The 16,917-nt window shown below is 48.1% G+C and overlaps 1 protein-coding gene across 1 annotated transcript in view; it reads right to left on the minus strand.

The window, feature by feature from the left end:
* The window catches only part of akap6 (A kinase (PRKA) anchor protein 6), a 131,157-nt gene that overhangs the window by 22,473 nt on the left and 91,767 nt on the right, over nucleotides 1-16,917 (minus strand). The window contains exons 15-16 of the mRNA XM_056426506.1: nucleotides 12,342-12,488; nucleotides 646-900 (exon numbers count right to left, since the gene is read on the minus strand). Coding sequence (XP_056282481.1) covers nucleotides 646-900; nucleotides 12,342-12,488 — 402 coding nt within the window. The remainder of the gene's footprint in view (nucleotides 1-645; nucleotides 901-12,341; nucleotides 12,489-16,917) is intronic.

The following is a 16,917-nucleotide window of genomic DNA, read 5'->3' on the forward strand; positions in this document are numbered from 1 at the left end:
GCCTTGATTTATGCTCCCGTGTGGTCGCATGTGTCACTCATCTGCATAGATTGATGTGTGTGTGTGTGTGTGAAAAAACATACATGAATTAATGCACTTCTCTCTGTATGTCTATTTCTGTGTGTGTGTGTGTGTGGTTGTCAGTCACGCGGCAGGGCTAGGCTAATCAGCGCGGCTAGCTGTTCTCTGTGTGAGTCGGGCTGATTAATATCCTGTTAGCGTCCCGTGGCTCTGAAGGCTAACCGCTGTTTCCTCCACACATCCTTCATCTGGCCTCATTAAGACGATGTATCACTATACTTAGCAACACACACACACACACACACACAGCCAACATGTTTTTCTTTCAGAGCTCGATGCTGATTGGTCAAAGCTTTGTCACATATTTGAAAGTTAGTGAAGAAACTACTTCCTCCTCCTCATCGGCAGCTCGTATATTTACTACTTCAATGTTTAATGTCGTGCAGAAACAATGTTTAACCTCCACGATGGATCTTTACCCCATTAAAAAACATAAACACTGATCACAAAATTAAAGTTCTCCGGGGACTTCAAACTTCTGCTTCGTAGGTTTGATGCCGCCGCTTACTAACCGGCACTGGGCTAAACTGCCGCTCGCTAAGCAGACAAAGCGCCGTGCGGTACCTTGAAGCTGAGCAGCTGCTGCGAGGCGTCGTGGCCTCGGCCCAGGCAGGAGTTGAAGATGAGGAGCTCCGTGTCCCTCAGCCAGGCCTTCAGCTCCTTGATGCGAGCCTCCAGCTGGACCAGCAGCGAGTTGGTGAGCGGCGAGAGGGCCGAGCGGGGGTCCTCGGGGCCGCCACCCGTCGGCGAGGAGGTCGGGCCCGCCGACCGATTGCGCCGGCAGGACGAGCCCGTTGGAGAATGCTCCGAGAGGATCTTCTGAGGAGAAGAGGGAAGGAGTTAGGACGTGGGAATCAAGACAGTCAGGACGGAAACGTGGAGATCAATAAACCCTGATTCTGTTTTCATGTTAAAAACAGCAGTGGAAGAAATATTTATTAAAGTATTTATTGAAGTATTTATTGAGGTATCTATGGCGTTTCCTTCTGTTACATCACAACGTTAATGTTGTTATTTGCGGCTGTGAGTTAGCTGGAGGTCGCTAATGCCATCGTCGTCTGGCGTTGGTTTGTCTTCCTCTTCGTTGTTGTTGTTGTTGTGTGAACAATGCTCTCAGAGTGGGACCGTTGGTTTTCCCAGGTGCAAACTGATCAGCTGCTAATTCAGAGCTGATATTACACGCACAGCAAAACACCATTTAGACACAATTCAAACCGAGAGTGTTTGGTGAGAAGCAATCACTGTTTCAAATGGGAGCGACTCACAATAACAAGAGAGTCCAAGTGTGTGTGTGTGTGTGTGTGTGCGTGTGTGAATGCTCTACAGAGTAATTTTCCAACCCCTGTTGATCACACAGTCAGACACAGCAAGCCGCTGAGAGACTATTCCCACTTGGGTTTAGAGAGAGAACGAGTGTGTGTGTGAGTATGTGTGTGTGTTTGAGTGTGTGTGTGTGTGCTCATGTTTTTGTGTTTTTTTCTTCTTCTGAAAAGTGTTCATCAATACAGAACAAACAAACTTCTCTGGCGATCACAACTAGCTGCTGTAAGTCACCGAGTCACGAGGTGAAGGCTGCATGTCAATATGCTTCATTATATATATATATATATATATATATATATATATATATATTGTACAGTTACTCAATTACTGAGACAGATGTCCAATATGAACGATGACTCATGAAGGTTTTACTAGTTTACGGCTCGATAAGTTGTCGTTGTTGTTGTGACTCTTAGCTCTGCTGCTGGAGAAATTTCTTTAGTTCCTGAGTGAACTTCACCATAACAACATAAACACTGATAACAAAATGAAAGTTATAAACCAACCGCCTCTAAACCAACCGCCGCTAAACCAACCGCCGCTAAACCAACCGCCTCTAAACCAACCGCCTCTAAACCAACCGGCTCTAAACCAACCAACCGCTGCTAAACCAACCGCCTCTAAACCAACCAACCGCCTCTAAACCAACCGCCTCTAAACCAACCGCCGCTAAACCAACCGCCTCTAAACCAACTGCCTCTAAACCAACCGCCGCTAAACCAACCGCCGCTAAACCAACCGCCGCTAAACCAACCGCCTCTAAACCAACCGCCTCTAAACCAACCGCCTCTAAACCAACCGGCTCTAAACCAACCAACCGCTGCTAAACCAACCGCCTCTAAACCAACCAACCGCCTCTAAACCAACTGCCTCTAAACCAACCGCCGCTAAACCAACCGCCGCTAAAGCAACTGCCTCTAAACCAACCGCCTCTAAACCAACCGCCGCTAAACCAACCGCCTCTAAACCAACCGCCTCTAAACCAACCGCCTCTAAACCAACCAACCGCTGCTAAACCAACCGCCTCTAAACCAACCAACCGGCTCTAAACCAACCGGCTCTAAACCAACCAACCGCTGCTAAACCTACCGCCTCTAAACCAACCAACCGCCTCTAAACCAACCGCCGCTAAACCAACCGCCTCTAAACCAACCGCCTCTAAACCAACCAACCACTGCTAAACCAACCGCCTCTAAACCAACCAACCAACCGCTGCTAAACCAACCGCCTCTATACCAACCAACCGCCGCTAAACCAACCGCCGCTAAAACCAACCGCCGTTAAAACCAACCGCCGCTAAACCAACTGCCGCTAAAACCAACCGCCGCTAAACCAACCGCCGCTAAAACCAACCGCCGCTAAAACCAACCGCCGCTAAACCAACCGCCGCTAAAACCAACCGCCGCTAAACCAACCGCCGCTAAAACCAACCGCCGCTAAACCAACCGCCGCTAAACCAACCGCCGCTAAACCAACCGCCTCTAAACCAACCGCCGCTAAACCAACCGCTTAAACCAACCGCTAAACCAACCGCTAAAACCAACCGCCGCTAAACCAACCGCCGCTAAAACCAACCGCCGCTAAACCAACCGCCTCTAAACCAACCGCCTCTAAACCAACCGCCGCTAAACTAACCGCTGCTAAACCAACCGCCTCTAAACCAACCGCCTCTAAACCAACCGCCGCTAAACCAACCGCCTCTAAACCAATCGCCGCTAAACCAACCACCTCTAAACCAACCGCCTCTAAACCAACCGGCTCTAAACCAACCAACCGCTGCTAAACCAACCGCCTCTAAACCAACCAACCGCCTCTAAACCAACCGCCTCTAAACCAACCGCCGCTAAACCAACCGCCTCTAAACCAACCGCCTCTAAAGCAACCAACCACTGCTAAACCAACCGCCTCTAAACCAACCAACCAACCGCTGCTAAACCAACCGCCTCTATACCAACCAACCGCCGTTAAAACCAACCGCTAAACCAACCGCCGCTAAACCAACTGCCGCTAAACCAACTGCCGCTAAAACCAACCGGCGCTAAACCAACCGCCGCTAAAACCAACCGCCGCTAAACCAACCGCCGCTAAAACCAACCGCCGCTAAAACCAACCGCCGCTAAACCAACCGCCGCTAAAACCAACCGCCGCTAAACCAACCGCCGCTAAAACCAACCGCTCGATTAACCAACCGCTCGATTAACCAACCGCCGCTAAAACCAACCGCCGCTAAACCAACCGCCGGTAAAACCAACCGCCGCTAAAACCAACCGCCGCTAAAACCAACCGCTCGATTAACCAACCGCTCGATTAACCAACCGCTCGATTAGCCAACCCGTCACGCCTATAATCAGTTACCCGCGTACAGAACCAGTGGTAGAGCGGGCTGTTTGTTTTCTCCTGAAAGGTCACGTGATCGCGGCGCGACGAATCAAGCAAGGACACGCCGTGACTGGGAAAACCCGATTCCATCAGCGCGCGCCGGGCATCGACGTCTTTGCTCCCAAGCTTCCGGTCCAGCCCGTCCCAAGCGGGAGGTGACCTCCGGCCTGCGGAGCGTTTGTTCGTGAGGCCGCTCGGTGTGAGCGAGGGTTTCTAAACGTCCGTAACAAGGCAGCAGTGATGATGCCGCTGAGCCCCACGGGGCCGCTGCTCATTTGCATGTCTATGTGTTTTGTACAATACGCATCGAGCCACCGGCCTCCTGAGTGGAGAAACTACTTTAGCTGAAGTCTGGCGGGTAAAAAAAAGAAAAGAATGATGAGGACGATTAAAGGACCCCCTGACCGGTGAAATGAAACGCCGCTGTACGAGTCTGCGTCGGAGGCGAGGACGAGTCCTCGGATATAATTAGGAGATAGAAAGACAAAATACATGAAGTCTTCTCTGAAGAGCTGAACACAGATTAGTTTAAAGACCCTCTGAACCCATATATATGCATATATAGAATGTCTCATATGAAAAGTCACAATTTCTTTTGAAGGTTTCCTCACAAATGATGCATTCGAGGAGGGTCGGAAAGATGAACGTCTGACGACGGTTACCTGATTTTGTGCGGTGCAGTTTTGTTTTAATAAAACATGCTTCTCTATCCCTGCGGAGGGTTTTTGAGGTTCAGAGCGTGAAAGCGTTGATTGTCAAAATGAGAAGAACAAACAAACGACGTTCTTCTCTAAACTCTGATTACCACTGAACGCAACGTATGGCTTATGAACAGTGCGGTATCTAAACAAGTGTTTTATGTACCAATGACTTTTTATTACTCAGCATCCGCTGACTTGAAACGACCTTTGAGGACAGAGAGATTCTCTTTGCTAGCATACAAAAATAAAAAAGGGGGAAATAATTATGAGAACAACAAAGAAGAGCAAGAGGGACGCTGATGGCGCCGCGGACGGCCGCCTCGGTGCGTTGGTGCGCGATGTTTTTTGTTGTTTTCGTCTTAAATACTGTTTTCTGCTGTGATTCCCGGAGCTCTTTCACCAGAGAAGAGCTCATGAACATCAGGGGAACAACTCCAGCGGATTTATTTCCAACGTTTTTAACTTCTGTGGAGTTACTGGACATTTTGTAAAGGTGTGCTCACCTTCCCACGCGGTGAGACGCCCGGAGAGGAAACGCTCAGGGGCGCTTGTACGGCTACGGAAACGGGATCTCGTACAGCGCTGCGGGCATATTCTCTCCAACGTCCGCTCACTGTGCAACAAACTGGACGAACTCCAGCTGCTGGTGGGAGAGACAGAGACTTCTCCTCATCCTCTGTCCTGTGCTTTACGGAATCATGGCTAAGTGGATCGATACCAGATTCTGCGCTCCAGCTCGCTGGCTTCCAGCTGTTCCGAGCGGACCGGTCACGGAGCTCTCCGGAAAAGCAAAGGGTGGAGGAATCTGCTTTACCTCAACAACGGCTGGTGCAACGACGTAACGGTGATTCTACAGCACTGTTCGCCGGACCTGGAATCTTTATCATTCACTGCAAACCCTTCTACTCCCACGTGAGTTCGCTTCATTCATCCTGGCCGGAGTTTACATGCCGCAGGGAACGTGCACGAGGCACAACAGACCCTCGCTGAACAGATACGGTGTGTGGAGCGGACCTTCCCGGACTCTTTAGTTATTGTACTGGGATTTTAACAAAGGAAACCTCAGCCACGAACTCCCTAAATATAGACAGTTAATTAAATGCCCTACCAGAGAGAAGAGCATTCTGGACCACTGCTACACAACAATCAGCAGGGCCTATCACGCCGTCCCTCGAGCTGCACTGGGAAACTCTGACCACGCCATGGTTCATCTGATTCCCTCATACAGGCAGAGACTAAAGCTCTGCAAACCTGTGGTGAGGAAGTTCAAGAAGTGGACCAGTGAGGCTCTGGAGGATCTACGGGCGTGCTTGGACTGTACTGACTGGGATGTCTTCAGGACTGCTACCAACAGCCTGGATGAGTACACAGAGGCTGTAACTTCCTACATCAGCTTCTGTGAGGACAGCTGTATTCCATCCAGCTCCAGGGTGAGTTATAACAACGACAAACCCTGGTTCACAGCGGAGCTCAGGAAGCTAAGACTGCAGAAGGACCAGGCATTCAGGAGTGGGGACAAGGACCTGTACACAGAGTCAAAATACAGGTTTAGCAAGGCGGTGAGAGATGCTAAACGACTGTACTCTGAGAAACTGCAACAGCAGCTCTCAGCAAACGACTCTGCTTCTGTCTGGAGAGGGCTCAGGCAGATCACCAACTACAAGCCCAAATCACCCCACTCCATGAACAATGTGCTTCTGGCAGACGAGCTCAATGAGTTCTACTGCCGCTTTGAAAGACAATGGAGCAGTCCTGAGACAATCCCCACAGCCCCATCAACAAGCCACAGACCATCAGCCCACCCTCCCCAGCCCACCAGGGGGGCACACCTCTGGAGCACCCCCCATCTCCTCACGGACAACCCTCGTCACCCTGGAGAGAGACGTCAACAGGCTGTTCAAAAAGCAGAACCCCGCAGCAGCGGGCCCGGACTCCGTCTCCCCTCCACCCTGAAGCACTGTGCTGACCAGCTGTCTCCGGTGTTCACCGACATCTTCAACACCTCCCTGGAGACATGCCACGTTCCAGCCTGCTTCAAGGCCTCCACCATCATCCCGTCCCCAAAACCCAATATCACAGGACTCAATAACTACAGGCCCGTCGCCCTGACCTCTGTGGTCATGAAGTCCTTTGAACGCTTGGTCCTGTCACACCTCAAGACCATCACCGTCCCACTCCTGGATCCCCTGCAGTTCGCCCACAGAGCCAACAGGTCTGTAGACGATGCAGTCAACATGGCCCTTCACTACATCCTCCAGCATCTGGACTCCCAGGAACCTACGCCAGGATCCTGTTTGTGGACTTCAGCTCTGCTTTCAATACAATCATCCCGTCCCTGCTGCAGGACAAGCTCTCCCAGCTGCACGTGCCCGACTCCACCTGCAGGTGGATCACAGACTTCCTGACCGACAGGAAGCAGCACGTGAGGCTGGGGAAACACGTCTCAGGCTCCCGGACCACCAGCACAGGTTCCCCAAGGCTGTGTTCTCTCCCTCTGCTGTTCTCCTGTACACCAACAGCTGCACCTCCAGTCACCAGTCCGTCAAGCTCCTAAAGTTCGCGGATGACACCACCCTCATTGGGCTCATCTCTGGTGGGACGAGACCGCCTACAGGTGGGAGACTGACCACCTGGTGACCTGGTGCAGCCAGAACAACCTGGAGCTCAACGCTCTAAAGACAGTGGAGATGGTTGTGGATTTCAGGAGGAATGCAGCCCCACCCGCCCCTCTCATCCTGTGTGACTCCCCCGTCGACGCTGTGGAGTCCTACCGCTTCCTGGGCTCCATCATCTCCCAGGACCTCAAGTGGGAGCTGAACATCGGCTCCATCACCAAGAAGGCCCAGCAGAGGATGTTCTTCCTGAGGCAGCTGAGGAAATTCAACCTGCCAGGGAGAATGATGGTACAGTTCTACACGGCCATCGTTGAGTCCATCATCTGCTCCTCCATCACCGTCTGGCACCCTGCAGCCACAGCCAAAGACAAGCGCAGGCTGCAGAGCATCATCCGCTCGGCCGAGAGGGTTATCGGCTGCAATCTGCCTTCCTCCAGGTCCTGTTCACTTCCAGGTCACTGAAGCGGGCCAGAAAGATTGTCGCTGACCCTCCCACCCTGGACACTCCTGTTCGAGTCCCTCCCTCGGGAGGAGGCTGCGTCCATCAGGACAAAGACCACCCGCCACACCAAAGTTTTTTCCCGTCGGCAGTCGGGCTCATCAATGGACCCGGGACTGACTGACTGTCACCCCAGGACTACCACCTCTTCTTCCACCTTCCTCTCTCCTCCTTCTTCCCGCTCCTTCCTCTTCCTCCCACTCCTCCCTCCTCCTTCTTCTTCCCTCCTGAGCCTCCTCACACGTCACTTTAACATGCACTTTAACTTGAGGCCTCCTCCACACACATGCCACTTTATTTGCATGCACTTTAACTTAAACACACGCCACGCGTAACATACACTTTTAACTAAAACACACCACTTGAAGCACACACCCAAACACTTTCACATTACTTGTTGTCTTTCTGTCGTGTTGATTGTTGTTTGTTTGTCATGTCCAAATGTTGCACCTTCCACCAAAACAAATTCCTCGTTTGTGTAAACATTCCTGGCAATAAAACTGTTTCTGATTCTGATTCTGATTCTGATTCTGAATATATAGAGCGGGGAAAGAAAACGTGAAATGAAATGAAGACGGAGAACAAAAAGATCGTTCTGGGGGGGAAACGAGAGAAAATGTGGAAAATGCAAATGGAGCTAATACAAGAAAAAAAAAGATCCGGTGGGAAAGACGGAAGACGAGAAAAGAAAATTAACAAATAAGAGATAAAGAGAGCGAAGGAGAGCGAAGGAGAGATGTTGTCCCCCTGCAGATTGAACCCGTACGGCGGGATGGGGAAAGAACAGAAAACAACATTTCAAATGTTCATTTACCTGCAGCTGAAATACACACAACTAACCTGAGAGAGAGAGAGAGTGTGTGTGTGCGTGTTCCTGAGACTCTCATTCTTCTTTGTGTTTCTCCTTTTATATTATGCAACACAGACGCATGCGTTATCATTTTAATCTGTAGGTCTGTCTCTCTCTCTGTCTTTCTGTCTCTCTCTGTCTGCCAGTCTGTCTCTCTATCTGTTTGACCTTGAAACAATGAGCTGCTCTTCTGCCAAAATCCACAACAGAAAAGATTAAAGTTAATTTACAACCTCTTTATTTTCTTCGGCATGTGTGTGTGTGTGTTGTGTGCGTGCGTGCGTGTCATACATTCTTCATAAGGCCAGGACAGTTCAGAGGCTCAGGACATCAATTCCAGTTAATTCCCAATTTGTGTCAGAGCAGCAGATGCCGACGCCAGCACTGATAGGCTGTTAATATGCTACTCAGACGCCATGTTGGGGGGGGGGGGGAAGAGGGAGGCGAGAGAGAGGAAATGAGGAGGGGACGAGAGAGAGAGAGAGAGGAAGAGGGGGGCGAGAGAGAGAGAGGAAATGAGGAGGGGACGAGAGAGAGAAGAAGGTAGAGTCAGAAAGAGAGATAGGGGGGAAAGTGGGATGGAGGGAGAGAAGGGGCGAGAAAGAGAGAGAGGAAGAGGGGGGGACGAGAGAGAGGGGGGGCATGAGAGAGAGATCTGGGGAGGGAGAGGGGGAGGAAAGAGAGGGAGGGGTGAGAGAAAGGGGAAGAGGAGGGATGAGAGAAAGACAGAGACAGACTCATCTGTTGCTGTTGTTTAATTTGTAAAATGAAATATGTTTCAGAGGATGATACATATGTAAATAAAACCACACACACACACACACACACAGATGTCTCTCTGAGTGTGTGACGGTTGGATTCTTCGGAGGAACAAAGTCTCGTCGTCACCTTCGAGGCTCCTGACGAGCCGCCAGCTGTCACCTGGATTTAATCAGCACGGCCGGCTGGAGACCAACAACTGCTGCCGACGTGCCCTGAAGCAAGGCAGGCGGCCTTTGGGATGAAGGGAGCTACTTCAGTAAAAGTTCATCTTCTCATGAACAAGAAGCTCTCATGATGTTCTTTAAGTCGTCTTCTATACAGCATGATGTCATCATTTACATCATGGTCATTTAGAGTCACACGACCATAAAGCAGGGGACGCTTTAGGGGCGGGGCCACCAGGTGATTGACAGGTCGCTACAACCAATGCCTGTGTTTTCTTCTTACCACTTTAAATTTTTTCACATTGTGTTTTCACTTCATCAAAGTTAAATGTAACTAAGACGTTGTTTCATTGTTCCTCTCCTGTCACTGAAAATGGCAACGGCCAGAAACCAGGATGGAGTCAGCCAGAAACCAAGATGGCGACATCCAAAAACCAAGATGGAGTCTGCCAAAAACCAAGATGGCGACAGCCAAATACCAACATGGAGTGAGTGCAAAACCAATGTGTATTGTACGTATTTATTGTACGTATTGTACGTGTTCATGAACTTAAACACTCTCGACAAACAATTACACAACGTTATCTTTCTCACGAGGATGTCTTGAGTCTCTCCAGTGTAGAGATGCTTCAAACAGATTGGGAAATGAACCAGCTGTGTGTGTGTGTGTGTGTGTGTGTGTGTGTGTGCGTGTGTGCGTCGCTCACGCGGCATCGAGCACACGGTCCATCTGCCTTTTCATTTCCTGATGACTTTTTCCTGTGATGACGGCTTGAAGGAACTTCCCCAGACAAGGACGCCAGGGTTCCCTCTCGGGTCTGATGGAGCAACTGATCTCTGACAGGAAGCCGCCATCTTAAAGGAGGCGGCTTCCTGTCGGTGCTTCTACAACTTAAAACCACATTCACCATCTTCACGTCCTCTTGCCTTCCCTCGAAGGGAAGAGGACGCATCCTCCAACGACAAGGCTGGGAATCACCATGTGTGTGTGAGTGTGTCCAGGTAATCTCATCCATCCATATATATAACCAGGTAATCTCATCCACAGGGTGTCTACAGGAATAAACCAGTGAAATTTAAGACTTTTTAAGACTTTTTAAGACCACGTCTAAATAAAATTTAAGACCTAACGTACGAAGGAAATATACATTTATCTAAATTAATTAATTCAAAGTAAACACACTGATGTCTGTTCAAAATTAACAGTATGGTGTAATGCAAAAGGATAACACAAATGTCATTGCTGTTGTAAATTATATTTATTAATACAACATTTTCAGAACATTTAGGTCCCATGAACAAATGTCTATAAAATCAAGTAAATATATTTTTTAAATACGTGCAACATAGTTCCTTTTGAACAAAAAAATCTAGAAAATAACATAAATAACATTTCCAGCTGCTTTTAAAATGCAAATACATTTACATAATAGAATGTATGTGTGTGTGTGTGTGTGTGTGTGTGTGTGTGTGTGTGTGTGTGTGTGTGTGTGTGTGTGTGTGTGAGTGAGTGAGTTCTCATGTCTCTATGTGATGGATGTTTGTGCATAGGTTCATGTCTACTCCTGAGCTTTTGTGAATATACTAGGAAAACAATCCTTTTCAAACTGTATGAATACAAAAACTTCCAGTTGACATTTGGTCCATTCTCCTGGAAAAAAGAAAGAAAAGGCAGACATTAGCCAAACAACAGTCAACACATCTCTTCATGACACCACCACTTTAATGTCAGACTGGATAAATATGAATGAAAACTATTTTTACAAATTAAGCAACGTGAGCCATCCCTTGAGCCTATAGTGAACACTATGTAGACATATTGACAGGTAAACACCCTCTTCTACCATTCTAAAACTATTGTTAATTAGTCTAATTAATGTGTAGTGCGCCTATGCATAGCTGTTATTAACTTGACACACGAGTAAAGCTTAACTATATGAAACACATACTCATATACAAGAGGATAGTTAATACATATATTTATGTTAGACTTACTTTGAGGTGCTGAAGTAGGTCCTGGTGTCATGGCCCATGAGCTCCAGAGGATCCTGACGGGACTGGTCATTTCACCAATAGCGCACATGAAGTCCAGCTGTCTGCTCGCGGTGGTCTGGTCCAGAGTCTTGTGGAACAGAATGAAGAACGCACTGCAGCGTTGGTCTTCGGTGATGAGCTCTTTGTTGCAAGGCGCTGGATTTCCTCCGGTGACCTCCAGCGTTGTAGTTGACGTCGTTGCTGGCGGCGGAGCAGGAGCTAGCGGCGGAGCAGCAGCTAGCCCCGCGGGCTGCTGGCGGCCTTCGCTAGTCTCTGTGCTTCTTGCTCTGCTCGTGAGATTCCACCGCTGGAAAGTCTCGCGACACATAACGCAGCTTCAGAAGCATTTCACCGACCGTGACCAGAAACACTCGTTCTTTTCAAGCCGTTGTTGAACTTGCATCCTGCCATGTTTTCTAAACTAGCCGATGCTTCACGTTGTAGGGGATGGGACCGAATACGCGGGGCCCCTTTCAGAGAAGGGGCGTGGCCCCGGTGACACCAGAGACACCGCAGAGCGACCGGAGCAAAATACGGACGTGGCGGAACAGATTGCCTCATAATCGTAATGAGATGACACCCAAAAAATTTAAGACCAATCCAATCTGAATTTAAGACAATTTAAGACTTTTTAAGGCCTTATTTTTAGGAAAAGCAATTTAAGACTTTTTAAGACTTTTTAATGCCCCGCGGACACCCTGCATCCATCCATCCCAGTATATATATATATAATCTCATCCTTCCGTATACGTTCCTCGACAGAATCAAAGGCCATGGTGGCAGCAGGGCTCCTTAATTGAGACAACACTAATTATAATCTTCATGTTGGAGATTAGAATCAGAGCTGATGAGCCTAAAATTAGACTGAAATATCAGTGTGATGCTCCAGATACCATCTCTGTGTGTGTGTGTGTGTGTGTGTGTGTGCAGTACCTCCAGCTGCCTCCACGTGTGCGTCAGGTTGTGCACGTTGCGGTGGAAGTGGTCGGGCAGCTCGGCGCCGCTCCTCTTCAGAGACTCGGCCCGGCCCAACAGGCTGGTCCTCCGGCTCTCCATGGCCGAGAGCTCTGCGTGGCTGGACTGGAGGAGGGAGGAGGACAGAGGGGACGTCACGCAACATCACACACCTCACAGGGGTCAGACACATGCTGACCAATGGATTTCCATGACCTTCACATGACCTTTCCATGAATTTTCTATAACCTTTTCCGTGACCTTTCCATAACCTTACCATTACATTTCCATGACCTTGCTAAAAAAAAGAAGTAAAAAAATAACCTGAATTCCATCATTCAGACAATCGTTCACCCCAAACCCAGGGGCTCCTTTAATTTGAGCTTCCATAGATGGCACCGCCAAATGTACCGTCACCGTCCAAGAAAAACCAACATAAATTATTGAGCGGGGGGGGGGGGGGGCTTATCCCTAAACTCACATTTCATCTAATTTTACAAGATCTGTAAAGAATTACGTAGAGTATTCAAAGTTCACCGAAGAGAAACGAAGGTTGAATATCCTGTAAACTATTGTATTTTGGCTGATAATTGACTCCTCCAGAGCACGAGGACCAGGATGTGGAACCGTAACCGCGGACCAAAGAGGTTCTGTACGCCGTGGAATCGTTTTCTTTCTTTCATCTGAAGCGGCGTCGACGCTGAACGCCGTCTCGAGGAAAAGTAACGTGAGACCAAGAGAGATGTTTAGAGAGACGGAGCTGGCGGAGAGGAGAGCATTTGATACTCAAAAGACACGCAGATATCCCTTTATTGTTGTTGTTGTTGTTGTTTGCAGCTCAGCTTTTCAGCACATCGCACTCGGCTGCTTTGACCGCTTTAAACAGGTAAAAACTGTGGCGGAGAATCAAACGCTCGGCGGCGTTGGCGTTCCTTTCTGGAGACGAGCTGAAGAGGAGGAAGTCTTCTGCTCGCTGCTCACGTCTCTTCACGTCACTCATGTTGATAGTTACTGTTTTTCTATGTTTTTTACTCCCTGATTCTTCCAGATGATTCACGAGACGCAAAATAATCTGTTCAAGAAGTTTAGTCGACGACAAAATGAACAAAAAAGAAAAGAAATGATTAATTAATAAATTAGGTTTGTAAAAAAAAGGTCAACTTATGAAGCCGCCATCGCCATGTTGTTTGTTTTCATTCATAACTGGACTGAGGAGGAGTGACCCTGTGTACGTCTCTGGCAGGGGACTGTCAATGTAAAGCGTTTCCTGCTTTAGTCTGTGTGACTCTAAATGACCATAAAGTACTAAATGATGACATCATGCTGTATAGAAGAAGACTTGAAACTAGAGACTGAGACATAAACGCATGTTTACAATGTTTACTGAGGGAATACATCAAGAGAGAAGTAGAGTCACTATATAGACTTATATACAACCAGAGGAGTCGCCCCCTGGTGGTCAGGAGAGAGAATGCAGCTTTAACCCATGAAGCATAGACTTCTATACAACCAGAGGAGTTGGTTGCCAGGTTTAGGACTTGTTGTATTTTCTCCTTTTTTCATTCGTTCCTAGATCTCTTTCAGTTCTGTCCGTCTTTAATCATTTCATCTGAACTCATTTTTGTCACATCCTTGTTTCCTCTCCTCTCTTGTCTCCTTTCATCCTCTTTCTTGCTAAACAGCTTTTTTCTCCCTCGTGTCCGCTCCACTTTAATATTTCAATTCAACTCTTCACATCGTCCGTCATCCTGTCCTTCTCTCTCCCTCTCTCCTCTTAAATATCTTGTAAGTCCTTTCATCTCGTGTCTCTCTCTCTCTTTTCGTCCTTGTCCGTTCACTTAAAGCATTCTCTCCATTTCTCAACACTTTATTCTCTTTACACTCCTTCAGCTCTCCTCTTGTAATCCATACGTCCTCTCTCTCCTTCACTCTCCTCTCTTTCTTTCCTCTTTTCAGTTGTTAGCGTAATTCTCCTTCCATGCCTCCATCTTTTTTTTGGTGTCTAATTTGCCTCCCCCTCTTTCTTTTTCTCCTCTTTTCATTTTCTGCATCGATAGCTACTTGATTCTACTTCTCCCTTGTCGTTTATCATCACCCCCCCAACACATCGGAATATTTAAATGTCGCTTCTCTGACTGTGTGTGTGTGAGGACATATGCAAGTGTGTGAGGACATATGCATGTGTGTGAGTGTGTGTGAGGACATATGCATGTGTATGTCTGAGGACATGTATGTGAGTGTGTGAGGACATATGTGTGTGTGAGGACATATGCGTGTGTGTGAGGACATATGTGTGTGTGTGAGGACATATGTGTGAGTGTGTGTGTGAGGACATATGCGTGTTTGAGTGTGTGAGGACATATGTGTGTGTGAGGACATATGTGTGTGTGTGAGGACATATGCGTGTGTGAGTGTGTGAGGACATGTGTGTGTGTATGAGGACATGTGTGTGTGTTAGGACATGTGTGTGTGTATGAGGACATGTGAGTGTGTGAGGACATATGTGTGTGTGTGAGGAGATATGCGTGTGTGAGTGTGTGAGGACATGTGTGTGTGTGAGGACATGTGTGTGTGTATGAGGACATGTGTGTGTGTTAGGACATGTGTGTGTGTGTATGAGGACATGTGAGTGTGTGAGGACATATGTGTGTGTGTGTATGAGGACATGTGTGTGTTAGGACATGTGTGTGTGTATGAGGACATGTGTGTGTGTATGAGGACATATGCGTGTGTGAGTGTGTGAGGACATATGCGTGTGTGAGTGTGTGAGGACATATGTGTGTGTGTGTATGAGGACATGTGAGTGTGTATGAGGACATATGCGTGTGTGTGAGGACATGTGTGTGTGTGTGAGGACATATGCGTGTGTGTGAGGACATATGCGTGTGTGAGTGTGTGAGGACATATGTGTGTGTGTGTATGAGGACATGTGTGTGTGAGGACATATGTGTGTGTGTGTATGAGGACATGTGAGTGTGTGAGGACATATGTGTGTGTGTGTATGAGGACATGTGAGTGTGTGAGGACATATGTGTGTGTGTGTATGAGGACATATGCGTGTGTGAGGACATGTGTGTGTGAGGACATATGCATGTGTGTGAGTGTGTGTGAGGACATATGTGTGTGTGTGAGAACATATGCATGTGTATGTCTGAGGACATGTATGTGTGTGTGTGAGGACACATGTGTGAGTGTGTGTGTGAGGACATATGCGTGTGTGAGTGTGTGAGGACATATGTGTGTGTGAGGACATATGTGTGTGTGTGAGGACATATGCGTGTGTGAGGACATGTGTGTGTGTGAGGACATGTGTGTGTGTATGAGGACATGTGTGTGTGTGAGGACATGTGTGTGTGTATGAGGACATGTGTGTGTGTGAGGACATGTGTGTGTGTGTATGAGGACATGTGAGTGTGTGAGGACATTTGTGTGTGTGTTAGGACATGTGTGTGTGTGTATGAGGACATATGCGTGTGTGAGGACATGTGTTTGTGTGTGAGGACTAGGGTTGGGTACCGAAACCCGGTGCCAATATGGTACCGGTTCCAATACAACCGGTATTACCCGGACCGAAACGCAACGCACATTCCGGTGCTTCTTTCCGGTGCCTGAGCCGATTGAAATTGAAAAAAACTATTGTTGTGAACTTCTCTGGTGACTCCGCCCTGTCAGCAGGTTACGAGCCTCTCATATTTAAGTTTGACAGCGGAGGCTGCGCCGTGTGTGACTAGTGAGCCCGTGTGGAGCACACCAGCGTCAGGCTGGGCGCGATGGGGAGACCGTCACCGGTCCCCCTGAACACGTGGAGACCGATTATGACGAGCAGCCTGAACTCAGATTAGTACCGTAACGTTGATTGCAAGTCTTGCATTCATAAAAGTAGCCCAAGAAATAATAAATTAGCCATTATAACCATGCTTAAGCTAGCTCATAGCTAGCGCTAGCTACGAGCGTGACAGTCTGCTAGCAGATGTGTTGATGTCCAGCGATCCCGGCTGTATACCCGGTGTTACCGGGAATATAATGACGGAGGAATAAAGACCGTGGGGCGTCACTTTGTTTCAGTGGACCTCTCGCTGTCAGAAGCAAAACTTTATTTGTCACGTGTCATCTTCAGTACCTCTGATTGGTTGTTCTCTTTGCCCATCAACACAGTGACAGGATTAACCCTATAAAGTCTGCACATGACAATACATATCACATCATATAATGGAGAACATATATTGTGAATGTTAACAGTCTGATATCCGTTGTGTGTCAGTGCTCCATGATAACGGCTTCTACAGGGAATATGGCCAAAGAGGTTTTTAATGTCCTCATTGTGTGTTAAAAAAAAAAAGAGTATCGGTGAGGACATGTGTGTGTGTATGAGAACATGTGTGTGTGTGTATGAGGACATGTGTGTGTGTATGAGGACATATGCGTGTGTGTGAGGACATGTGTTTGTGTGTGAGGACATATGCGTGTGTGTGAGGACATATGCGTGTGTGTGTGTGTATGAGGACATGTGTGTGTGTTAGGACATATGCGTGTGTGTGAGGACATATGCGTGTGT

Source organism: Pseudoliparis swirei, chromosome 11, assembly GCF_029220125.1.
Source record: "Pseudoliparis swirei isolate HS2019 ecotype Mariana Trench chromosome 11, NWPU_hadal_v1, whole genome shotgun sequence".
NCBI classification, from domain to species: Eukaryota; Metazoa; Chordata; class Actinopteri; order Perciformes; family Liparidae; genus Pseudoliparis; species Pseudoliparis swirei.